Raw genomic sequence first — 24,430 nt, 5'->3', positions numbered from 1 at the left:
CAGGACTTTGGCTACAGGACTGGAGCCTGAAGAGCTCCTGCTGGGATAAAAAAATAAATAAATCAATGTAGGAAGAATCTTCTTCTCAGCTCTGGGTTTGCAGCTCATCCCCTCTGAGAGGTGCCACTGAAACAGACTCTTTGTTTCCATCCAAGGTGCAGAAAAAACCCTCCCAAATCCCAAAATATCACTCTATTTTAGTCAGTGTGATCAAAGCACTCAGACATGACATAGCCTGGTGCTTTTCTTTTGGGATCAGTGGCTTAAGCCAGGAAGCATCCAGGGTTATTTTAAAGACCTTTCTATAAAGAAGCATTATTTTCTGAAAGCCAAGAACATTGGTCTCGGTACACAGACACAAACGTGCAGGAGCTGAAGTGAGAGCAGGGGCAGGCCAGCTGCATAGAAGTGACAGTTTGATATAGCAGATTCCTACAGAAAACTCTTGCTTTTAGTATTTCAGCAGCTCCTCTTCTGTCAGGTACCATGGCTAAGGTACTTCTTATGCTATGTTAAGGCAATTTGCAGCCTAACAGAGCAGTTAGGCACCTGCAGTGCAGGTCCTCCCAGCAGCTGAGCAGCAGCACTTCCCTGACAGCTGACTGCCTGCTGGGCATCTCCAGCTGCACACACCCCATCTCCTGCTCCTTCTGCACCTGGAAGATAGTTTGGAAAACATCAGGGCACTGACACATGAGCCAAATGTTTATCTGACTTTGGAGTTCCTGCAGATGACTCAAGGTCTTCACTGACTGCTCCAAACGCTCCTCTGAGCTCACACAAGGCATGACCAGCCCTGTGAGTTGCTAGTGAGGAGTGTCCACAGTAATGTGAACAGTCTGGCCCTAGGATTCTGGATACTAGCACTCTGGAAATGCTACTCTCTGGTAACCACAATGTTTCTGCAGGAGCATGTACCCAGGAAGGGTGCTCTGTCAGATAAAACACACCAATGTTACAAAACCACGTACACTGGTGTGGTTACGCTGGATAGGATGATCTGGGCTAATACCCATTGCTGGAACCAGCACGTCTTGCAACCCCTTCTCTTACCAGCATCACATTTCTGCCGCTTCCTTTAAGTTCTGGTGTTAAGCAGATGCTTCTCAGAGGCTGCCCAACCCAGATTAACCCCAAATACATAGGTCAGAAGACAGTTTTCTGATAGATTTATGAGCTGAAGTGGCACGTGTGAGGGTCCAGCAAATGCTAAAGCTGGGGTAAGGGTAAGAGGTGATTTTCTGATGTAACAGCTCTGCCAGCTCTTGTCTCTTTGAAGTATCTCCCCACTACTAATGCAGTACAAACAAAAGTACTGGGGAACAATTACACAGAGCAGCCTACCTTACCTAGTCTTTTCCCTAGGTGTCCCTAGTAGGGACTACTGAAGTAGAGACCCACTGAAGGCATGAGGAGACTAACCAGGCCCTAAGGAACAGAATGAAGTGAGCACTCATTTCAATGCTCCCAAAGGAAAACACACCGACCAAGGTCACAGAACTTGAAACTTGGCCTGAAAAATGCTTGTCAAAATGGCTGGGCATGAATATTTCACAATCATTGATTCCACCTTCCAAATAACACTGCCTGCAAAGAGTCTTTTTCCAGTTCATTCTGATTGTTCTGGCTTTCAAATCACTGCAATAACCACGTTGCAATGGGAATTCACAGAACACATTTGTCAACAACATATAAATCTGAAGAGGTTCCTATTGACTGTGCTACAGATGTATTGGCTTTGCAGAGCTAAATCTGGGAAATGCTCATTTCAAGCAGTGAGCAGACAGGGCACTGGGCAAACACAAGAAAGAACTAACCTCTACTTCAAACTAGAAATTGTGGAGGCTCAGAAACTGAGAAGAAAACTCCTCAGAAATCAAGGAGTCTAGAAGTATGCAAAGGGAACAAAAGATAATCATGTTGTTGCTATTACTTTCTGCTCTTCACAAGACAAAAATACACAGGGATGCCAATAGTCAGAAGAGGAGGAACCAATTGTGTGCTAAGCAGCAGAGAGATGGAAGAGAGTTCCTTCTCAGCACTAGAGGCTGCAACATGCTTATTTACAATCCCTTCAGCACATGCTGCCTCCAGGTTTGCTGCACAGCTCCACCTCCACTGCCCTCCTGTAGGAACCAGATCTTTTCAGAGTAAATGCTTTATGTGATGCCTCTTAAAGATGACTTTTTAAGCAATCCAAAGAAACCCTAAATGTCACTCACAGTACCCCTCAGTCTGGCCACATGTTGTAGCTGGGGCTGCCCAACATTCATGTGACACTTAGACTGCAACAAAACAGTTAGAAAAGGTGGCTCAAGGACATACAGTTCGTAGTTTTGATCTTCTGTCTCTTGCTGCACTGACAGCTCCTCCAAAGTTGCATCAATATCCAGCTGATTCGTCTCCAGCTGCCTCAGCAACGTCTCTCTCTGAAAAAAAGGAAAACAAGCTGGGCCTGAGCAGGAAAGGTCATTGTAATAGATCCCTGTGCTCTCACAAGGTGCAGCAAGATCTTGTGTCACTACTCTGCCCACAGCAGTGCATTAAGTAGTAGCTTTGGTACCTCTCATGGAGTGCAATTTAAATACAGAAGCAGTAGCAGAAGCACAATGTTCCAGAAAGTCTCTGTGTTAAGTAACTTGTTCTGTGAGCTGTGCTCAGCCATAAATTAGTAACATTGGATTTTCAGACACAGCACTGCCAGTTGCATTTGGAGAACAGATTCAGCTCCTGTGGAGAACAGCTGTGCAGCCCATTCAGTCTCAGCTTGTATCTTCCCTGTGCTGAAGAAGTCTCTCTGTGAGTAGCACCCAGCTGATGCAAAACCTCACAGTCATTTCCTTTATACTGTCAGGACAGATGAGTGAGTACAACCTGTCAACTCAGTGAAATTCCAGAAGGCATTGCCCCTGTGCCTTCAGCTGCTGCCCCACAGATGGGTGACAGACACACCATTTCAAAGGTGCCATAAAGTGAATTGACTTCACTAATGTAAAACAGAGTATCTCAATCCAGTCTTTCCCTCTCCAGGTTTCCAACAGAATCCCAGCCAAAACCTCTGTTGAGGGAAGTGCTGCCTTAAAAGGCTTTTTAAAGAAAAGAAAATGTATCAATTTTGATAAAAATTGCAGCTGGTCATGGGACATTTCTCCTGACAGCCTGGATGGCAACAAGAGAGCAACAACCACAGGCACTACACTGAGACTGTGTAGGCAGGGCCAGCTCCAAGTGCTCAACCAGCACCAGCCCCCTCACCTGCCTGCCCAGCACACCCAGCTCTGCAGGGGCCCTGACCTGCAAGGTTAACACAGCACCTGCAGAAACTCAGCTCAGGATCCCCTGGACATAACCAGAGCTAAATGCAACACCCACCCAGCTCTGAAACCCCTCCAGGGACGGCGACTCCAGCTCTTCCCTGGGCAGCCCCTTCCAACACCTGACAACCCTGGCACCAAAGAAATTCCTCCTCACATCCAGCCTGAACCTCCCCTGCTGCAACTTGAGGCTGTTTCCTCTTGTTCTGTTGCTTGTTATCAAGGAGAACAGACTGACTCCCACCTGGCTCCAGCTTCCCTTCAGGTAGTTGTAGAGAGTGAGAAGGTCTCCCCTGAGCCTTCTGTTCTCCAGGCTCAACAGCCCCAGATCCCTCAGCCCTTCCTCAGCTGAGACATGCTCCAAACCCTTTCCCAGCTTGGCAGCACAGCTCTGGATCCTCTCCAGCACCTCCATGTCCTTCTTGCAGAGAGGAGCCTAACACTGGACACAGGATTTGAGGCGCAGCCTCCCCAAAGCTGAGTACAGGGGAATGATCACCTCCCTGCTCCTGCTGACAACACTGTTCCTGATCCAGGCCAGGATGCCCTTGGCCTTCTTGCCCACCTGGGCATGCTGCTGGCTCACATTCAGCTGATGTCACCAACACTGCCAGGTCCCCTTCTGCCTGGCAGCTTTCCAGCCACTTCTTCCCAAGCCTGTAGCACTGCTGGGGGTTGTTGTGGCCCAAGCTTTCCACTATAACAAACATTTCTGAAGTTCAGTGTTAATTCCACATTTGACCACACATGTGCTCACTGCAGAAAGAGCCCATGAGAGCAGAAAGGGAAATCAACTACACAAGCTACAGAACAGAATCCCTGTGTGTATAAAGCAATGGTACTCAGTCTCTGCATGCACACACTACTGACAACACACTTCCATAGCCATGACAACTTTGAAGGGTACAGATTTAAAGAGCAAGTAAGTCATCTGCCTTATATCAAACACACCACACTGCTCCCACCAAGGGAGTGATCAGGCACAGCAAGGGCCAGGCTGGTTCATATCAAATTCTGTCATGACTTAAATCAGCAAGCAAGGCTTCAGTCATGTTTATTTTGTATTATAACATCAGTTGATCCATGGCAATTGATAACCTTCAAACATGCTGATTTACTGGAAGATACAGTCTTTCTTGAAGTTTAAGAGCTTCCCTGATCGTTTAAGCTCATTTACTGCTTCCAAAGCATTTACATCCTTCATTTTTACCTTTGTCATTGCTTTAAGAGCTTGGAGTGATGCCCATTTCCTTAGCTAGGTAATTTTTATACATCATAAACTCTGTGAAGATGGAAACTTGACTTCAATTAACAAGTATATAGAGAATGATGAGGTCAATAGTTAACTCTGATAACCTTTATTGTGGTACAGGAATGGGAAAGCTTCAGCAAATCATGCTCTGTGTAGTTAAACTTGCTCCACTAAACACAAGGACTAATGAAGATTCTGGAATTCAAGAAATTGAGCACTAATAGATGTCACCATTTTATATTCTCCATACAAGAAAAAAGCAAGTTTTCTGCTTCCTTGTCCATAGTTTCCTAAGATGAGCTAAATAAGTGCTGAGAAAATGAGCTGAATAAATAAGAGACAGAAGGGACACTGCTCTCCAGTGCTTACCTCAGGCACTTAGATAATGGCTTTCATTAAACAAGTGGTTTGCTTTTCCCCCTCATCCTTTGGCAGTGAGACATATACTGGAGTTTTATTTCTTCCAGATAGCACAGCTCAGAGTAAATTAACAACTTAGGTTTAATTAAGAGAGAGATGCATTTCATTTTGTACAAACCCATCACTAATGATACACCTCCAGATACTTACACAAAACCTACCAATTTTACCACACTGGGATTAAAATATTAAAGAAACGGCTTATTTTTAGCAATGATCCAAAAGAAGGGAATAAATCATTTGCTACGGACCAATGCTTTGGCAAAATGCCACTTTCAAGTGCTTCCTGGGAAAAGGCAATTTCAACCGTCTGCAGAATTCTGTCTCCTTCCTGCACAGCATCCGAAGGCCTGGTTGACCTGATCACATTTGCACATGATGTGGGCTACCAGCAATACTTACAGCTAAACTGCATTCTCAGGGTTGACAATCCTTCCCCTGGAAAGGAACTTATAAATAATTGAAGAGCCCAGGCTGCTGGAGGGAATGTGCTCTGTACTGGGGAGGATGAATTTCAGCCACTGCTTTCTTCATGAAAGATGCATGAATGTAAGCTGAGCACAGAGCTGTGCAACTTAAACCCAGCTCCTGAACACCAGCTCTTCTAAAGGACAGTCTGGAACCTCATACACAGCTGAACAATCCTTCCCTGGGGAGCTCTGGAAGGCCAGGCTGAGGAACACAGTGAACCCCCTGAGAATGACTGAATCATATCTGCATTTAACACCCAGTAGCATTCCTCTCCTCTAACCCTGCTTTGCAATGTACCATGGGAATCACTCCTTTCTGGAGCCTGTACTGGCAAGTCTCTCTGAAGGTAGAAGCAGAACCTTTAGGAATGATGTCTAGCTGTGATTTTCCTCACATGTTTACCCCATGCTGGTTGCTTTGGAGCTTGTATGCCCTGGCTCCCCAGGCACCCAAAGGCAAGACTCCCTGTGTATCTCCAGGAGCAGCAAATCACCCAGAGCAGCACCAAGCCCTTCTAATAAACCTGTGCCACAAATGCAAGCAGCACTGGCAACACTAAGCACAACACATCTTGGCTGAAGTCTGACATCAAGCAAAATCCCCAAACCTGGGTGGAAACAACCAAAAGCCTACAAATCTGCAGTGCCACCTGGCTTGGCACTGAATGGCGAGGCTAGGGGCCTTCTCTGGACACCAGAGGTGAATGAACCCAGCCATCTCCACATTGGCTCCTCTGCTGTGGTTTTTACCAGAATGCACATAAAAGCACCTGCCTGCAATCCCTGGTGCATGCAGAGCTGCAGGAAACAGGGTAAAAAAACAGGTTGCTATGATCTGATCACTCTCTCCTTGAAGGATGGGCACAGGACAACCTCCTCAACTGCTACCTTCTGTGTTGAGGTACAGAGTAAAAGTATTTACAGCCATAGATGGTTTACATGGACCCATCCAAATCTCCCCTTGCACATTTTAGGAACTAAACTGTAATGAGAAGTCCTTTCAGGTTGGTTTCTGCACTGTTGAATTATTTAATCACATTACATGAAAAAAAACCCACCAGGATTTGAGAGTAATTTTGTGGCACCTGCACCTTTTGGACTGCTCCCAGCAGCACCCCAAGGCCAGAGCAGGAGAACAAATGTGGGCTGATCACCCCAGTTCCCTCATCTCTCCTACACAACCACCACTGGAATCTCCAAACAACTAATGGCTGTATCTGATTTATTTTTTCTGTTTCCCTAAAGGCCAAGACTTGTCCAAGAAGTTCTCTGGCTTTGGGGATAATTACCTTAAACAAGTGTTTCAGTTTAATAGATCATGTTTACTTATCCACAGCACATTTAAGTGAAAGGTTCCCTAAGACTTGCATCATATGATGACACAACATCATATGCACCCCCAAGAAACGTATGCTGTTGATGTCCCTATATGATCACCCCAAAGGTCCTCTTCTGAAGGACCACAGCTGAGAGTTTCACCCTTCTGTGCCCATTCAGCCATGGCCTTTCCACTCAGAAGCCTCAATTATGAAGGAAATGAGAGACTTGGATCTATGTGCAATAGGATCCCAGCAGATCAGTTGCCATTAGGGAGAAGATTTACAGACAACAGCTGTCTCTGAACTGTTCAGTTCATGATCAAATCTCTTCTCATCTGAGTTGAACAACTGTTTAATGTCTGTAACATTTTGGACTTGGTAAGTACACCACTGGATGCAATTTCCTTGCCACTGTTACTCATCACCTTGGAGCCTTTCTCCAGAGGTGTTTGCAAACACAGCTGAGGAGAGTTCTCTTGCAAGCAGAGACATGTTTAAGTCACAAGCACCAATGTACTAACATAGTTCCACAGTGACAACTCTACTCAGGATCCTTTGACAACTAAAGAAACTCCAAATACCAAATTCCTGCCTTGGAGACAATGAGACCTGTCCCACACACCCAGCCCACTAGGGAAATACCCTCTGCCTTACCTGCAGCTGCAAGAAGGGGATGTTGAAGAACTTGTGCAGGTACTTGAGGCCAAAGCTGTTCTTCATGGAAGACTCAGCGTAGCGGAAATACGAGGAGCCTGGAGGCCTGTCTCAGCCAGAGGGAGAGAAGAAAACTGTACAGAGGGCATGGACTGCACACACACTGAAGAGACACACACCACGAACGATCCTCATTACAAGCCAAGCCCTCAACCCCCAATGTAGGCTAGCAGGTCATCCTGCCAGGGCCATGTTTTGTTTACAGGCAGGATTCACACTTTGCTCCTCCTGAAGGGTGGCAGAAAGCAGCTGCTGTTGTGTTGCAGTGTCATGTGGCTGCCAGACTAAGAAATACCACATCAGGAGACTGGGCTGTTGGCTTACTCAACTGAGGGTTTCACAGCTGTACAAGCTGATCATTTCTCAGGCAAGGTTTTGTTTTAAAACCACAAACAGAGCTACACCAAGTCACGAGCATCATCAGCAGGCATTAAACTGGGCTAAGTCACATCTAGAGATGAACTTGTAAAGGAATGATTACATTACAGGCTCATGCCTCAAAACAGATCCCACTTCTGTGTGCCTCACACAGGCACAAACACATGAGAGACCAAGAAAATGGAAAAATGCCTTAAAACCATCCAAACCACACAAAAAGTGCAGTCTATTGAATCCTGAACAACGAGCAATATTTTACACTAAATAACAGAGAGCCTCAGATCTCTGCAGAAGGGAGAATCTTGTCTGGCTGCCAAGAGAGGCGTATGACTTGGCTGTGGGCAGTAACTGCTGTGTGGAGATGCTCTCAAGGGAAGAGGAAGGAAGCCAGCTGCACTAGTGGGCTCTCTTGTGGCAGAATTACTTGGAGAAGAGAACAGTAGTGCTGCAGGAAGAAGATTCTTTCACAAAGCAGGACTGTCCAGAAAGAAGATGACTTCTTGGGAAGAGTACTTCTGAAAGGCACATGCTGACAGGCCTGCAGTGTTTCCAGGAATACAGCTAACAATCTGCCCAGAACAGATTTCCTAGATCTAAGGAAAGAGAGCCCATCATGTAAGCTGCTGTCTGAGACACTTGGAGCCCTGAAAGCCCAATAGAGGGTCTGAGGCCGAACATGACGTGCAACTGAAATGTGGCAGCAATACAGCAGCTGCCTGTGGCTGATGGCAGAGCAGCCCACGTGTGCTGCCTGCCTGGAGACCCCCTGGAGACCCCTGGGCCACCTCACCTGTTCAGGTTGTCGATGAGGTCCCGCACGTCGCCGGGCAGGATCACCCGGTGCTCCCCCATGTCTCGGTAATTGCCAAGCACACACACTGGAACATGGGTCGGCACCTTAGGAAGCTCCCTCAGAATATAGTTAAATGTCCTTCACCATGGGAGAGAGAGGTAACAGGCAGATGAGTGGGAAACATCCTTCTGTGAGAAGTTTCACGCACAAATCACAGGAAAACAACAGGGAAATGTTTGCTTTCCAAAATCCTTCCGAGATGGTGGCTTCCCTGCCCTTCTCGTGCCTTCACTGGTCATAGGTTTGTATCATTCTCTACTCACAAACAACTTGACAAGTTCAATAATCCACTTCCACCAGCAACCTCACATCTCTTACAGCAGTATTTCCCTCAGTCCTACAGAACTGTGTCTGGGGTGAGCAGAAGAAAATGATTCCCTCCCTTCAGCTGTCAACAGGCTCACCACACCAAACCTGTCAAACAGAAGCTTAAATATAAAGCAGGAACTCTTAGCACCTCCTCTTTCCACTCTGGTTTCCATATGTCTCTCACTCTCCTCAGCAGATGTGCAAAACGAACAGTTCATTATTCCTGAGCATGAATGCAGCCTAGGGCCTCTAAATAATCCTTATTAACACCAGTCTTCCTGGGAACTTCTCACTAGCGTTCCCCTTTCCCTTGTGTTCTGAGAGCAGGGGTTTGTAAGATGCCTGGCATACTTTGCAGCTGTGATAGCACTAATTATCGAGGCTCAGACAGCAGCATATCAAAAACTGCAGTACAGCAGCCCACAGGGAGACTGCTTGTTTGAAACAAGCCCAGGAGAGTATATTAAAAGACATGTCAGAAGATAAAGCTATTATTTTAAGGGATACAAGCTTGCTTCAACTTATTAGGCTGGTTATCAGCTCCAAAGTCCATCTGGGAATCAAGAGGTCTAGAGGCCATTTGTTCTCTCTAAACAAGAATCACGAGGTGCATGCTGCTGAAGATGTCTTACCACTGTTTGGTGATGTCAAACATCATCACTACACCATTGCAGTTTTTATAGACGTCCAGGAACTCTGCATCCAGAGCCATTTCTGACTCTGCCTGAGGAAACAAAGGCAAAGGAAGCAGTAAATAACTTGATTCAACGTCAGGCTTGAACAGAACACGATTGATACAGTGATGAATAGGCAAATGTTAGGAAGTGACAGCCACTATAAGAAGTATCTGTGTATTTCACAGCATCATTATTTAGGCAAGCTACCTGAAGGTTCATAACTTCCACTGCCCACAGGAGCAGGATGTGAAGCCCCTGTTTCTGAAAAAAACACATCTGACAGCAAATGCTAAAACCCACCCCCACCTCTTCCCCTGGGCTCTCAAATCCTACAGTGACAACTCCACATATGCTACAGGATGGGAGGACACAGCTCCCATTCCACCTCTTTGCCATTCCAAATACTAATTGTACTTCTGGAGCTCCTGGTGTATAAAGCCAGGATGCAGCTTCTATCGAGCTTCCCCTGTTCAGGGCTGAGAGTCTTTTATTAGTGCCAGATCTGCTTTTCACCATTTGGACTCTGCAATTTGCTGCAAAGTGGAGTCCTGGTCTCAGCTCAACTTCCAAGGCTCCTGCTGCAATTTGGTGCCTATGGAACAACTCTCACTCATTTCCCAGGACTGGAAAATGCTCCCACGTTTGTGAAGGCAGAGGCAGCTGTGAAATCTGTTCTCATTGAGGCTTTTTCCTATAGGAGAACACTTTAAAAGAAAATTCTTCTTATCTGATTGCCCAGATTGAGCAGGACTGGCACCCTGGTGAAAGAGGGAACTCTTCAGTGCCTTGATCCATGCCCAGAACCGTGTGATCAGCTCTGTGCACAGCAGTGGTGCTGCCTATCCCACTGATTTCAACAAAGTGGTTACTGAGCACCAAGCCCCAAAGGGCACTGACAGATCAACAGCACCAATTAAACTCTTTCAGAGCTGCAGCAGAGATCATGGGATCAAGGGCCTTCAAACTGATTTTTTTTTTCCTGGGGCTAAAATCATATATCTTTGGAAAGAGATGCCCCAGAAGTCTACTGGCAGCTCCAATGTGGTTTGGGGAACATGGTAGTCTGGTCTCCCACACAGCACTTTGTTCTACAGAAGATCCACAGGAGACACCTGTGCAATTGCCTTGAGAAAGCCATTCTTTTACATGCTAGGCAGCACTTGTACTGCCCTTTCCTCCTCTGTATTTGAAAGGATGTTAAAAAGGTTAGTTCAGTTTTAAGGAACAGCCAGACAGCATGATACCAGTGACTTCTTCAGGTCTCACAAGAAGGCCATTACAAAAGGCCTCCCTGCCACTACCTGTGTGCAGACAGGTACAAAGCTACTGAGTCAGCATCTAGGGCACAGTCATTCCCAAAAGACAGAATGGAAAACAGCAGGAAAGTTGTGGTGAGGGCAGCAACAGGGATAAAATGCACAGGTAAAAGGGTAAAGAGCATCAAGGATCACACTGGCCCTCATCTCCCTGCCAGGCTGGCCTTGAAGCAGAAACAGAGAACTTACTCTCCATGGCCCAAGGGTGGACTAGAAGCCTTCTGCTAAGAGGTAGACAAGGTGACTCACCTCCTGAGGGTCATTTTCCAGTTTCAAACCATCTCCTCGTTTTTTGCATTTTCCTTAAAAAGAATTGTAAAAACAACAACAAAAAAGAACATCAAATGCATTAGAATAGAGAACTGCAGGATGGGTCTGGGTAGGACCACAGCATTCTGAGCATGACCTTAAAGCAGATCCAACTTCTATCAGCGTAGGGAATGAGGGGGGGGTGGGACAGGCATGCCTTGCTTAAGAATAACCAGTTACTCTGCTCAAGAATACCAGCTAGTCTAGCTCAAAGATGAATAGGAGAAAAGTCTGAGCTTGCTTAAACCATGAGCATAAAGTTACAATGATTAAATAATACAGCTTGGTGCACTTCCTGACCACAAAAGGGAAGTTGCTTTGTTGCACTTTTTGTTGCATTAGTGTGGAAGAAACAAGGACTCTGTGGAGAAGTAGAGGACAGACAGCCTACATGGGCATGAAAAGCCAGAGGGTCAGGCTTGGTCATCACCACTGAAGGTATAGAAAGGAAATCAGAGGCACTAGCCAAAGCCACAGGCTTGAGACACACACACAGAAATAAGCTAGAGAAGAAGTGAAATTCAGATTAAGCTCACAGGAAAGTGCAAGTGACAACAGGCTGAACACTTGGAGAAGACTCTTGAACCACTGCAGAGACTTGCCCTGCAGCCCTATCACCACAGTCTCACTTGGAGCAATCTACAGGTTCCCCCTCAACTCATCTGCTCCCTTTAAGGCACATCCTAAAATAAACTACTTAAAGGGCAGACTCCCTGAGACTTCTCCATGTTCTTACAGCTTCAATAAGCACTGGATGAGCTCACAAGGTGACATTTTAAAGCACTATTGGCATTTGACTCAGCACCCCCAGAAAAGGAAGCAGCATTCTTAAACCTCAGGCTCCCTGAAAATTGTGCCACCACTTAGGCTGTATCCATGTTTCCAAATGTCAAAGCCTGCAATCCCAGCAGACAGAGAGGATGACACCATGTATCTGTCCTGACAACGAGCACAGTGGCAATTGGATAATGTGATTTGCTGGTGTGGACACTCAGCCCCAAGACTGCCTGGAGTCTGGCTGTGTGAGAGTGAGGACATCTCCTTTCATGTACTGCCAGAGATGTTTAGTGAGGATATACTGTGATAAATCCACTCTCACCCCTGAGGTATAGTTTAAGTTCTATGCACAGCAGTTTCCAGAGTTCCAGCACAGAGCTTCAATCCTGCAAGGTCTGGAATGATGATTTACAGACATCAAATATCTTCCAGATGCCACAGACAGCAATTAAGAATTGTTCTTCAAATTAACTTGGTTCCTTATTTCTCTTGTCTAAATAATGACTAGTGAACTAAATTACAATGGCAAAGACTTGCAATTCCTCCTCATAATCTCTAGGAATTCCCCATGTCACTGACAATAGCATGTGCTGGCAGCTCAGATGCACCCACAAAGCCCCCTCTCCTTGGCTCTGTAAAAGACTCTGCAACAGTGGGGATCAAAAGAACTTCTGCCAACTATTCAACTCCACTGACCAACACCAAGTGGCTGCTTGTAAAACTCAGGGTGGTTCTGCCAGATGCTGTGTGTGAAAGAAAGGTTTTCATTCTTTTTGCACACAGGTCAAGGACAGACAGTTATGGAATGCAGAGTTATCCAAGAATGTTTTAATGCTGCAGGATACAGAGGGAGATTGCAGTCCCAACAGCCTGACAGGGTATCTGGTGGGTGCTTCTGTGTATCACTACAAAACATCTGCCCCTTCTCATCTCATCTTACTGTTGATACCTGCAGGTAGCAGAAATATTAATCTTGATCCTTCCCCATTTATGCAATAAATCCAAGCATGGGCTCTGACTTTCCCCCACACAGCTGAAGGTGTGGGATGTCTGGGATGTGCAGGCCTTTTCCCACTTCAGTAAAGTAATTTCAAGTCAGTGGCATTTCTCTGAATATCAAACATCACCATTTCTGCAGTTACTGCTAAATGACCTGAAATTCTAGGTATTAAAACAGAAGCCCAAGCAACCACAAACACTCTTCATAGCTCTTCATGTCCTGAGCAATCAGGGTGTTCTTCTAACCTGGACACATTTACAACCAATGCTTTGAGCCTGTTAAGACTTGCATGCTTCTCTCTGCTTATGGCTTGATGCCTGTATCAAGAGGAATAAGTAACATCTTTACATGATGCTCATCCCTGCTGTAAAGGAGGTCATCTATAAAGGAGGAAGAGAGCTGAAAAGCGCATGTGTGCACATATTCATGCACAGTGTCTATTTTTGGAACCAAAACTGCAGGATGAGCCAGATAAAAACAAGATATATGTAGCAAAAAGATGTAGTTCAGTCTGTAAAGTGCACAATGAAGACTGTGTTGCCATATGAGTGAGATCTTGCCTTTAAGGTTGCACTGATGTGTATAACTCAGGAGCCTCAATTAGGAAGTAAGGGTCTCCTTGTGATCACTCAGCCTCTCTACCTACAATGATGACTGCTCCTTGTTTCCAGGCATAAAAGCAACACTGAAACCAAATAACCTTGCAGCAGTGTCACAAAGTCTACAGACCAGCTCCTGCTGAACTCCAGAAGACTGGGTTCATGGCAGCACCTCAGAACCTCTTTGCCTTGAAGTACCACTGGTTTTGGTGCAGGATAGCAAGGGTTCAGTAGTGTTTGCCAACAAATGCTGTGCACAATGTGAGGGAGATGCTGCTGTACACCACTCAAATAAGCACATCCAGAATATTTGCATCTCCAGTGTTACCTAACTTATGACATCTGGAAATAGCAGATTAATTCTGATCTTTCCTCCTTTCTTGCAGCACACCTCTGGGAGGGAGAGGAGCAAAGGGGCAGGGAAGAAAAGGGATCTCCAATACAAGGGACTTTTTGTGATTTTGAGGGCAACAGGAAGAAAATGATTCAATCCCTTTAATTAGTGTATGGTAAAAGGAACCAAACTAGCAGAAGTTACAAGGCAGGAGATTAGAACTGTTCTTGAACCACCTGCATTCATGCAGCTGCTTTGCATTCAGGATCTGTTACAGCTTTATGACCTGCAGTAGTTACACAACTTGCTGCAAAGCCAGAACGATGAGTCAGGACTGTGACTTTTGCTGAGAGATATCTTTCCTATGTTCTATTAGTTCCAAGGGCAGCAAAGGAGATGGTATTTCCTACACTATCACACAGAAATCAATACAAGCCATAGCTGGGGGCAAGCTCTACTTGTTAAGATTTTAACACATGGCACCATGACACAAACAAGCCCCGTTTTCTGAACAGGCCCAGGGAGAACACAGACCTCCAGGGAGTCTGTGTATTAAAAAAAATGAAACCCTAGAGTCAAGAAAAAGGTCAGAGGAGCAGTACAGTGGGTGCTACTTCCCCCTGCTTCAGTGGGCTAACAGACCTCACAGGTTTTAAGCTCCCAAATTAACATCCATATACTAAAGCAATAGCCCCAAGGCACCAGCTAAGAGTCTAGAGGGAGAAACCAAAGCACAGAGATAACCTAGCAAGGACAGAGAGGCTCACTGCTGGCAAGCACCAGGAGAAACACTGCTTTGTAAAGCCCTGTGTAACTTCAGTGTAAAAATATACATGAAGCTTTTCAGAGTACAGTTTCTCAAGTTTCCCAAATCATCCTGTGCACGTTCACACCAAGACAGGGAGAATGGCAGCACCACGTAGCAGAGAAGAGGCCAAAGCTGCTTTACAGGACTGCAGGTGAAAACTGCAGTTACATCTTTTAGATAGTCTAGCTGCATCTCCACATCAGGCTTTCAATACATTTTCAAACACCTTAAATAGAGGTGTCAATTTTCACCACCAAGGGACAATTCTTCCAAAAATGGGAAACACTGGCAAAAAAATTTGGCCTGGAAACCGCCCCCCACGTGTGGAATTGGCAGTTTCACATCCAGCCTGAGAAATGCAGCATTTGGCTCAACTCTAATTATTGCACATTGGCCAGGATCTGGTAGGCAAGGAAAAAAAGGATCAGCTCTTGTCAGCACTACACTGCAGCACCACTGGATGCTTGACTACTAAAAGTCTACACTCTAGATTAGTGTCACTCTCACCAAAAGCATCACGCACGAGGATTTTTTGTCCTAAGCATATAGAAGGAAGAACAAAAATGTCATGAGATAACATTAAGTGAAAGTTAGGCACATTAATAGTTAATTGGCACACTCTCCTGAAGTCATACTTGCCAGGAATCTGCAATGCTACAGCAACAGGAAAGGATTTGATTTTGTGACATTAAGATCTGAATTTTTACATTGCATTAAGTGCATTTGATTGCAGGAAAATACATATCTGTGGTCCATAAGGAGGGATCTTAACACAAGGAGTTTTATTTCCAAAGAACATAGAGTGGAGAGTCCCTTGAGACATCTAACACATGCTCCACTGTCAGAAACTCAAGCAGTATCGGAAGAACCATTATCAACATCTGCACATATCAAATCCCATCTTTTGCCAGAAACATGACAAGTCTCTAGTTGAGAAGATGACTCTGCTCAGAGCAGCTATTCACAGAAAGCAATGCTGGAACCACATGATCCCTAATTAACTGTCTGTCTATTCATACCAAAGAGAAAACAGATGTTTTGCTCACATTCCAGCCCTGTACTTGTTATCCCAGGATCTGAAAGCCAAACTGTAATCAGACTGAATTCAGCAGTTAACTCTGGCCTGAGGAAGGTTTTATCTACACTGTGAAACTGGGGTTTAAAAAGAACAAAAGATGAAGCGCCCACAGTTTTCATTTAAAGTTACTGGCCCGAGTATAACCTAAAAGCTCCACTATGCACAGACTCCAGCTAAGGCTGCATGACAGTAGCAGCCAAACCAGGAAAGTTTCAGTTCCAATGACTGTGGTCAACAGATTTGACCTACAGAAACACACCAACAAGGAGCACAGCCCACAGAGACCCTCACTTGGAAAGCTGCTTTCCTGGCCATACCTGTACTTTAAACCAGGAGTGTGGCTGGTACAAAACGCCTCTTCAAAGCCAAACAACATCTGCATTTGGGGCTACAGAGTGGGCTGTGATGACTGACATTTGAAGCCCATCCCCTTCGAGCATCACTGTATATGTCTTTACATATGGTTTGGGGGATTTATACTTTATACTCTGACAAAAATGGAATACTATTGAAAAATGTATTTCTGCATCCTAATCCTTTCCTTGGCTAAGCATTTTGAAAAGCTTTTGGATTACATTTAGTGCATTTTTTGTCCTATGTGAATCTCAGTAATTGGCTTCTCTTTCATCCTTCCCTCCTGCAAACATTATTCACTGCAGATAACATTTTATCAATGGAACAATAGCATTTCTTTACAAAAACAGCTCGGCAAGAACTTTTATAAACAGAACAAAGAACTCAGTAGCTGTCTAAACAGACATAAAACTAAAAAGGAGAGAAGATGAAGGTTATTATAAAGTTCAGAGAACCTGAATGCACCAAGCAGCAAGCGATTTCATCTGTCACAGAGCACATGAAACGACTGCTTCTGAGTACTGGGGTTGATCTCACGTTTACATTGCAAATAATGGGCTCTGGCATAGGAGACTCCTCTCTCCTTGCCAGATTCTTTCAGGAAATAACATCCACTCAACAGCACAGAGTTTTTTCTCTAGTAGAAGGAGGTAATTCTGAAATCCATGTAAGTTTGTAATTAAAATTGAGAAAGAACAAAGAATCACCAAAGGAAGATAAGAAAGGAAGAGAAATCTTACCTTTGTCAACTACATCCCAGACTTCAACTTTAACAATATCATCAGTGGCTAAAAGCACAATGAAAACACAAAGTGTTAGAAGAGGGTTTTGCTAAAACAACCAACACAACACCTACCACAGAGGGTCCAACACACCAATGTCAAAAGAACAGTAGTTCTTGAGTTAAAACACAAATACAATGAGAAGGTGGCAGCCTGATGTTTAAGGTCCAAGTTCTTCACCAAAATGGTGCTGTCTGAAGAACTTAAAGCCTCCCAGTTGCATCAGTGGTAGCTAGATCTCCTTCATGTCTTGTGTCAGTCAGATTTGGTATCAATATTTAGTGTAGACATACACAAAACATACAGAGAACTTGACCTAAGGAGATTTCACAGAGATTTCCATATTCTTACCCAAAAGATTTAATTTACAGAACAAGTCTGGTCTGTAAGCAAGGCATACAGCTGAGGAAAAAGGAATTCACACATTTAAGGAAGATCAACTTTACTAACAGCATTTTCACATGACAAACAGTTTACCCAGTCCTGTGGCTGCAGAAATTGATTCAATTTGAGACGCAACTTCCAGTTGTATTTTGTGAAAAATAAGGTATCCCCAGTGCCATTGCCTCTTAACAAGCTGCAGCAACAGCAAATAATAAGCTGCAACATGTATTTGAGTTGCTCAAAACTGAAGCAGAACCCATAACTACAGAGACATCACTGCTGGTACTGACCACTAGCAGCTAAACTTTCAGGTGGCACAAAGGATGGGCAGCTTTGGGTAGCCAGAATCACAGAATCTCAAGGACTGGAAGGGACCTGGAAAGCTCATCCAGTGCAGATCCCCTGCCAGAGCAGCACCACCTAGAGCAGGGCACACAGGAACTCATCCAGCTGGGTTGGAATGTCTCCAGAGAAGGAGACTCCACAGCCCACCTGGGCAGCCCCTGCCAGTGCTCCCTCACCTCAACAGGGAACAAATTCTTCCCTGTGCTGCTTTGGCACTTCTTCTGTTCCAGCTTGTCCTCATTGCCCCTTATCCTATCACTGGCCATCACTGAGCACAGCTTGGCTCCAGCCTCCTCACACCCACCCTTTATGTATCTGTAACCATGAATGAGCTCACCCCTCAGGCTCCTCTTCTCAAAGCTGCAGAGCCCCAGCTCCCTCAGCCTTTGATCACAAGGGAGATGCTCCACTCCCTTCATCTTCTTTGTAGCCCTGTGCTGAACTCTCTCCAGCAGCTCCCTGTCCTTCTGGAATTGAGGGGCCAGAACTGGACACAATATTCCAGATGTGGTCTCACAAGGGCAGAGCAGAGGGGGAGCAGAACCTCTCTGACCTACTGCCCACAGCCCTTCTAACCCACCCCAGGATGCCATTGGCTTCTTGCCCATGAGGGCATGTTGCTGGCTCCTGCTCATCCTGCTGCCCGCCAGCACCCCCAGGTCCCCTTATCCTACTCTCTAAGAGTTCATTCCGCAGTCTCACAAAGGCAGAGTAGTGAGCAGTGTGATCTTTACAAGGCTCCAACAAGGAACAGTTGCTTTTTGGAAATGCGATAGCCTACAAAGAGAATAGCTTGTACTTGCAGCAGCTCTGTTCACAAAGCAGTGGAATAGGAGGATAATGTCTTGGAGTAGAAAATAATCTCCTAGGATGGCATGAGGATTTAGCTAAGCATCATTGTCAAGCCAGGAAATATTTCCTCCAACGAATTCACTGTTGGCTCAACTTAAATGTTTTAAAATAATGTAAAGACAGATTATGCATAAAGGAAAACTCTGATCCTCTGCTTCTGGAGAAAGAGTCTTTTTAACATTTATGCATGAAGCAAAATCAGCCTCTGTTCTTCTTCATAGCAACTAATCTTTCACCCTGGCAGCAGAGCAGTGGGGCACAGGATGAACAGACCTGCCCAGGCTCAGCCCAGCCAGTGTACCACAGGCTCAGATGGGATTGAAAACGTGACAGGTGTACAGCAGCCTGCAGTACTGAAACCTCTGCTGTAACCACTACACCCCCCAAATGAATTCTGAACCTGAATAATCAAGCCAGGGAGGGCTGAAGTCCTACTGCTCCCCATTATGCCAGGCCTGGCACCCAGCTGTACCTCAGGCACTGGCACAGTAGTGCTCTCCCACTGACTGGTTGTTCACCCTGCAAGTGTTGGGACACAGATCAGCTAGTGGAGGTCTGCCCCCAAATTCAAGCCCTGCAGCTGGGACTGGCTGCTGTCCCTGAGGACAAGGGGATGGACAGACCAGCAAAGTCAAACTTGTAGCCTTTCTACACTCAAGACTTTCAGCACAAGGGCAGGAGATGTTTTCTTTTCTCAGCTGGCAAACTTTGCAGGGACACAGGAGTCCCTGTGTTCTTTCCAGTGGCACCATGTGAAGAAGCACATTAAATATTAGCAAGTGGCTTCCACAGACAAGCTGGAACCCCATTTCAGAAAAGCAAGCACTTGGAGCAGTGCTCTCCTAGAAGGTGACCCAGTACCTGTTGCTGGGATTTTGCTCTCGAGCTCCAGAGATCTCCACCTTCTTATTCTGACACCAAACACATCTTCTGTTAAGATTTGTTCTGCTAATTTCTGCAGCACTGACAATCCTGCTGAGCAGCAGCACTCACAGGCAGCTGAGGAGCTGAACTGTTTGATGCACGAAGATCTGTCCTACATCCCTTTAACTGAGGGGAGGCACAGAATTTCACAGAGGAATTGCCTGCATAAGAACCAAGAAAACCATCTTTCCACATGTGTTTTTATTCTCCTTAGCACCAGTGCTCCTGCTAGCTTGTTGCCACTAAGTTCTTCCTTTTCATCACCAGTTTCATTCCCTGTTATCCTGAACACACAAGAGGATTATTACTTCAGTGCTGCTGTGTTGGCTTTGGTATGACTCATACACAGCAGCATTTCACCTTAATGGCTTTGGAAAGCATGTTGCAGCAAAAAGAGTGCCAATTCATCCTTTTAACTCTGTAATTTGGATTAGCATGAACCACGATCAAACCACTCAAAAGATCTGTACTCAGCTATTTGGCTCTGTGGCCAGTGCCACACTGAGACACTGCCTTCCCAGCAAATGGCAGAGAGGTGTGAGAAGACTTTGATTGCAAGGAAGTTCATTTAAAAATAAGAATATCTGCTTTATGGGTTCGTCCATCACTAGGAATTCACAGGCCCTCAGACACATTTACTCTCATGCCATTACATGACTCATTTTGTATGCCTGTGATCACAAGCCCTCCAGCACAGAGCAGCTCTGCCATTCCTCACACCCATCTATACAGCATTCAAAGTATTCAAATAGAAGTATTTGCCTTTTTTTATTTCAAATTCCCTTTCTGAGACTGAGAAACAGAGTAAAACTGGTGACTAGTATAATTTAAGCAAGCATTCATTAAGGTTAGGAATGTTACCTCATTACCTGGTCACAACAATTACAAATATGCATCACAACTGGCACAGAAAAGTCATTTTGCTCATTCTGAGTAGGAAGAAATAACTCATATTCATCTACTTGTATTAATTCCTCCAGTATGAAATTCCTGAAGACATGACAAGGTGGCATGTTCCACATCTAACCCGTGAATCTGCTCATACCAGGCAAGGTAAGAATCCGTCCATATTTGACAGAGATTTAATTAACATCCGTAAATATTTGCTGCCAACTGCCTCATAATGTTTATTCAAGGTAGCTCAAGAGCATGATCACAGGAAAAACAAACTTTATTCATCCTCTACAGATGAACTCAGCCAACGGGGAGGTAATCAGATCTGAGACAATTTCTCAGAGCGCCCGTAACGCCCATCTTGGGCGGGAAGCAGGAAACAATCCTCACAATGTGCTTGAAAAAGGGAGTTATTTTTTAAAACCAGGATTAAGAAGGTCAACAGAGAATTTCCTACACTCCTGAAAATTATCACTATGAAAATAACAGTGTTTTACAGTGTAAAAAGGAACACAAATGAAAGGCACAATTTCCTGTGCAGCCTCGCAGACATTCAGCAGCGTGCCACCTTGAGAAAAGTCCATCACTGCATGTACACACTGCTGTCAGCTCTACAGAAACACCTCACAAATGTTAGAAACTGAGCACTACAAATATCAAATACACCAGTGGTTACCAACACACAGCAAAACCAACCTCCTATGTAGCTGGTTTCTACCCCAGGATGCCATCTGTGTTGAAGAAGCCAGCGCCTAAGCCTCAGCTCAGCAACAGAACACACAGTCCCTATAACCTGTGGAAACACCTGAGATGATTGGATCTTTCTCCAAACACCTTTGTGCATGTATAAAAAACCTGTAAATATGTATTTAGTATTCCTGTTTGTGTATACAATATCAACTAGGCATGAGTAAGCCTCATAGAAACCAAATGTCAGCCTCCTAGGTTGTGTTTATTGCCTACATTGACTGGAGGGGAAACCAAAGTCTGAAGGTGAAGTCTTCACCTATGATATTGCAGAAAGCCATAATTTATGTTCAGCAAACTCTTTAGACTTGGATATCTAAGAAAGAGGAATTTAATTTCTTACTCTTATCTAAGTGTGTTTAGGTTGAAGCATTCAAGTTTGATTTTGGAGATAATTTCCATCATCCAAACAACTTGCAAGGTGAATGGTCACACAGCAATAACCTATGTGTTGAAAAATGAGGACTGGAGGGCAGGACATCACAGCTAAAATCCAACCTGACAGGTTTCAGCACAGAAGGGGAACACCACTGCATAAACACTGCAGATCTGTCAGTGCCTCAGGCCAGTTGACAGGCAGAACATCAGGAAGATGGTACCCAAAATACAGATACTTGATGAAGAAATGTAGAAGCTAAAAGGCACATCTTTGCATCAGTCACATAGAGAGTCCCCAGGAAAGAATCTGAAATCCTGGGACATCAGGCTTAGCTCAACACTGGATCTTGCATGCAAGAAAACCACTAGTTCACTGAGTAAAGATGACCCACATCCAAGGTAAATCACAACCATTCAGCCTTAGAAACCTTTCCAACCTTTGCCAAGAGAGAGCCTGGCTTGGCATGGGCATGGGTGTCTCCAGAGCTCTGGTTACCAGTCTCCATCACCATATAAGAGCAGTGCCCACTCTCCTCATGCTGAAGCTTATGAAGCCAATAGAGATGGAGGGAGCCTTGTCCCAAGGCAGACTGCTGGTGAACACATCCTGTGGCTCCCTGAGCATTACCAGGAGATTTGCACATCATGGTATCACCCAGCAACACAAATTGGATTGGTTAATTAGACAAAGCACTCAATTTGGTGTTTATCCCAACTGTGTGGGGTTTTTATCCAGTGGTGAGGAGGTAAGAGAGTACCTGATTCAACAAAAGCTCAGAGTGCTGCAGGGAGACAATGTCCAATACTGACAAACTAACTGCTGACCTTTTCTTTAGAGCAAAATTAGTCTCTTATAGAACAAGTTCATACAGAACCAGTAGATCACCCCACAAGGCTGTGGCATGTTTGATCAGGAACCCAAAAGTTGGACTTAAAGCACTGTGGAACCACAGCCTTATGCAACTTCAATGCACATAGTGTCTTCTCCGGGCGAGATCCTGGGCTTTGAAAGCCCCTTTATACTGTCAGAGCAGATGGGGAAAAAGAACAAAATAAAAAATTCACACCAATTATAGAATGTTCTTTATATTTTGATCAGCAAAAAAGTAGTTTGCACCATGCTCTCCACTTTAGGCAACACGGGAACACCAGAAGCAGGGTTAGACTCAGAGGCAGATTCCCATTTCAAACCTATTCAACATTTGCCTTGAATTGCAGCTTCCAAAGATGTGTCTTTTAGCACTTATAACATACAGTTTCTGAGTACAGTTATTAAAAACATGATTGAACTGTGAGTGATAAAATAACAGTGATGAGAGCCCATTTTACCTCCTGAGCAAACACAGAAAAAAAGAAACGAATGAGGCTGCAGTGGAATTTTTTCCCCCTCAAGGCATGGTCCCATGACTGTACCTCCCTCCATCCTCTTACTTTTGTAATTCCAGTGGATGCTGGTGACTTGGATCTCCTGAGTTGGAATGTATTCCTCAATAAATTTCTTTCCCTGCAGCCGGTGCCAGAGTGTGGTTTTCCCAGTGTTCCTGTCCCCTCGGATGACAATTTTCACTGGGGAAAAGAGCAAGCAGACAAAGCAAGCTGATTAAAAACAAAGCAAAGAATGCTGTGAGAAGCCTGTTAACTTTTTGCAAGCATTATTCAGATGTAATTAGTTCTTCCATATTTCACAGGCATGATGGGCTGTTAAAAAACATGAGCTTCAGTCATTAAAATCAGTGTTTATTCAGCTACTCACATTAGCTCAGCAGAAAGAGCCAACAGCAAGACTGAATCTTCAGAATCTGCACTTCAGCCAGTCTCTGGGCTTTCCATCCTCTGCTGCCCTCACCTTCACCCAGTCCTTAATCCCATGCTGCCATACTCTGGCCCTTTGCCAGCCTTTTATGCCAGGCTTCTCCTTCAGTTACCTTTTATATCATTCCCATTTCTCCTCAAACACTTCTCACTCCTTGAGAAAATGTTCCCTCCCTAGGCTCAGCTGCACCAAGCCACTGAAAGCCCCAGGATGCTCTCAGCAGCAAGGCCCTGCCTTCAGAGGAGCCCAGGGTGGCACTGAGCCCAACACTAACTCTAATGTTACTTTATTCTTTGTGAGAACAGGATGCTTTGCTTTCTAATTTCTCTGTTACATTATGGGACTTTTATCTTTCTTTAAATACTACCCTTGTCTGAAGCGCCACAAGGCTACTGGGAAGCTTTAAGGTGACTTGAAGGGAATTGTTAGCTTGGTTTTTGAACAGGAGCTATTAGTCCCTAGACAATGGGACACCCAGAGACATCTAATGGCAAATTGAGGCGACTGGCATTAGGTCATGCATCACTTGGGCAAGGAAATCTGAGACTGAAGGCTGCCTTCTGTTGCAACTCAGGAGTTACTGCAGGCATTCCAGAGAGGAGTTTAAGAGGTAAACTTTAAGGGAAAACATATAGAAAGCCTGTAGGGTTCTGTCTGGTGGAATTTGGTGCTGCAGTTGCACTGTGCCTTGGCTGTTGTGCACTGAGAGGTTCTGCTGTTTATTCTTTTACAAAGTTGCTTATTAAAATAGCAAAAGGATAATAAAGACAAAAATGAGCATGGTATTTATAGGCTGACTTCATTTACAGGTCCCAGAGCATCTCTGCAGAGACAACACACCATTTCCTGCACTTCTGTCACCCTGTGTGTGATTGTTTCCTACTTACAGATGGCAAAACAATCACCACAGGATTCCTTTGATTTTTCTCAACTAATGCAGTAAGTCCATAGCAAAGGCAGAATGAGATTCCATTGTCTCCTTTAAGACCCCAGCCTTTCTAAATGCTCTCACTGCTCTGGTGAAATGGAA

The 24,430-nt window shown here is 44.9% G+C and overlaps 1 protein-coding gene across 3 annotated transcripts in view; it reads right to left on the bottom strand.

Moving 5' to 3' along the window:
* RABL6 (RAB, member RAS oncogene family like 6) overlaps positions 1-24,430 on the bottom strand; it is a 50,519-nt gene that overhangs the window by 22,042 nt on the left and 4,047 nt on the right. For 2 of the 3 annotated variants that reach the window (XM_062011699.1, XM_062011701.1), the window contains 7 exons: positions 23,019-23,153; positions 17,022-17,069; positions 11,272-11,324; positions 9,662-9,753; positions 8,658-8,798; positions 7,430-7,535; positions 2,326-2,429 (listed from right to left, as the gene is read on the bottom strand). In XM_062011699.1, coding sequence (XP_061867683.1) covers positions 2,326-2,429; positions 7,430-7,535; positions 8,658-8,798; positions 9,662-9,753; positions 11,272-11,324; positions 17,022-17,069; positions 23,019-23,153 — 679 coding nt within the window. The remainder of the gene's footprint in view (positions 1-2,325; positions 2,430-7,429; positions 7,536-8,657; positions 8,799-9,661; positions 9,754-11,271; positions 11,325-17,021; positions 17,070-23,018; positions 23,154-24,430) is intronic. The other variant, XM_062011702.1, reaches the window with a different exon arrangement.

Source organism: Colius striatus, chromosome 19, assembly GCF_028858725.1.
Source record: "Colius striatus isolate bColStr4 chromosome 19, bColStr4.1.hap1, whole genome shotgun sequence".
In the NCBI taxonomy this organism is placed as follows: domain Eukaryota; kingdom Metazoa; phylum Chordata; class Aves; order Coliiformes; family Coliidae; genus Colius; species Colius striatus.
The sequence above is the reverse complement of the archived record's forward strand: the minus strand, read 5'-3'. Positions and strand labels throughout refer to the sequence as shown.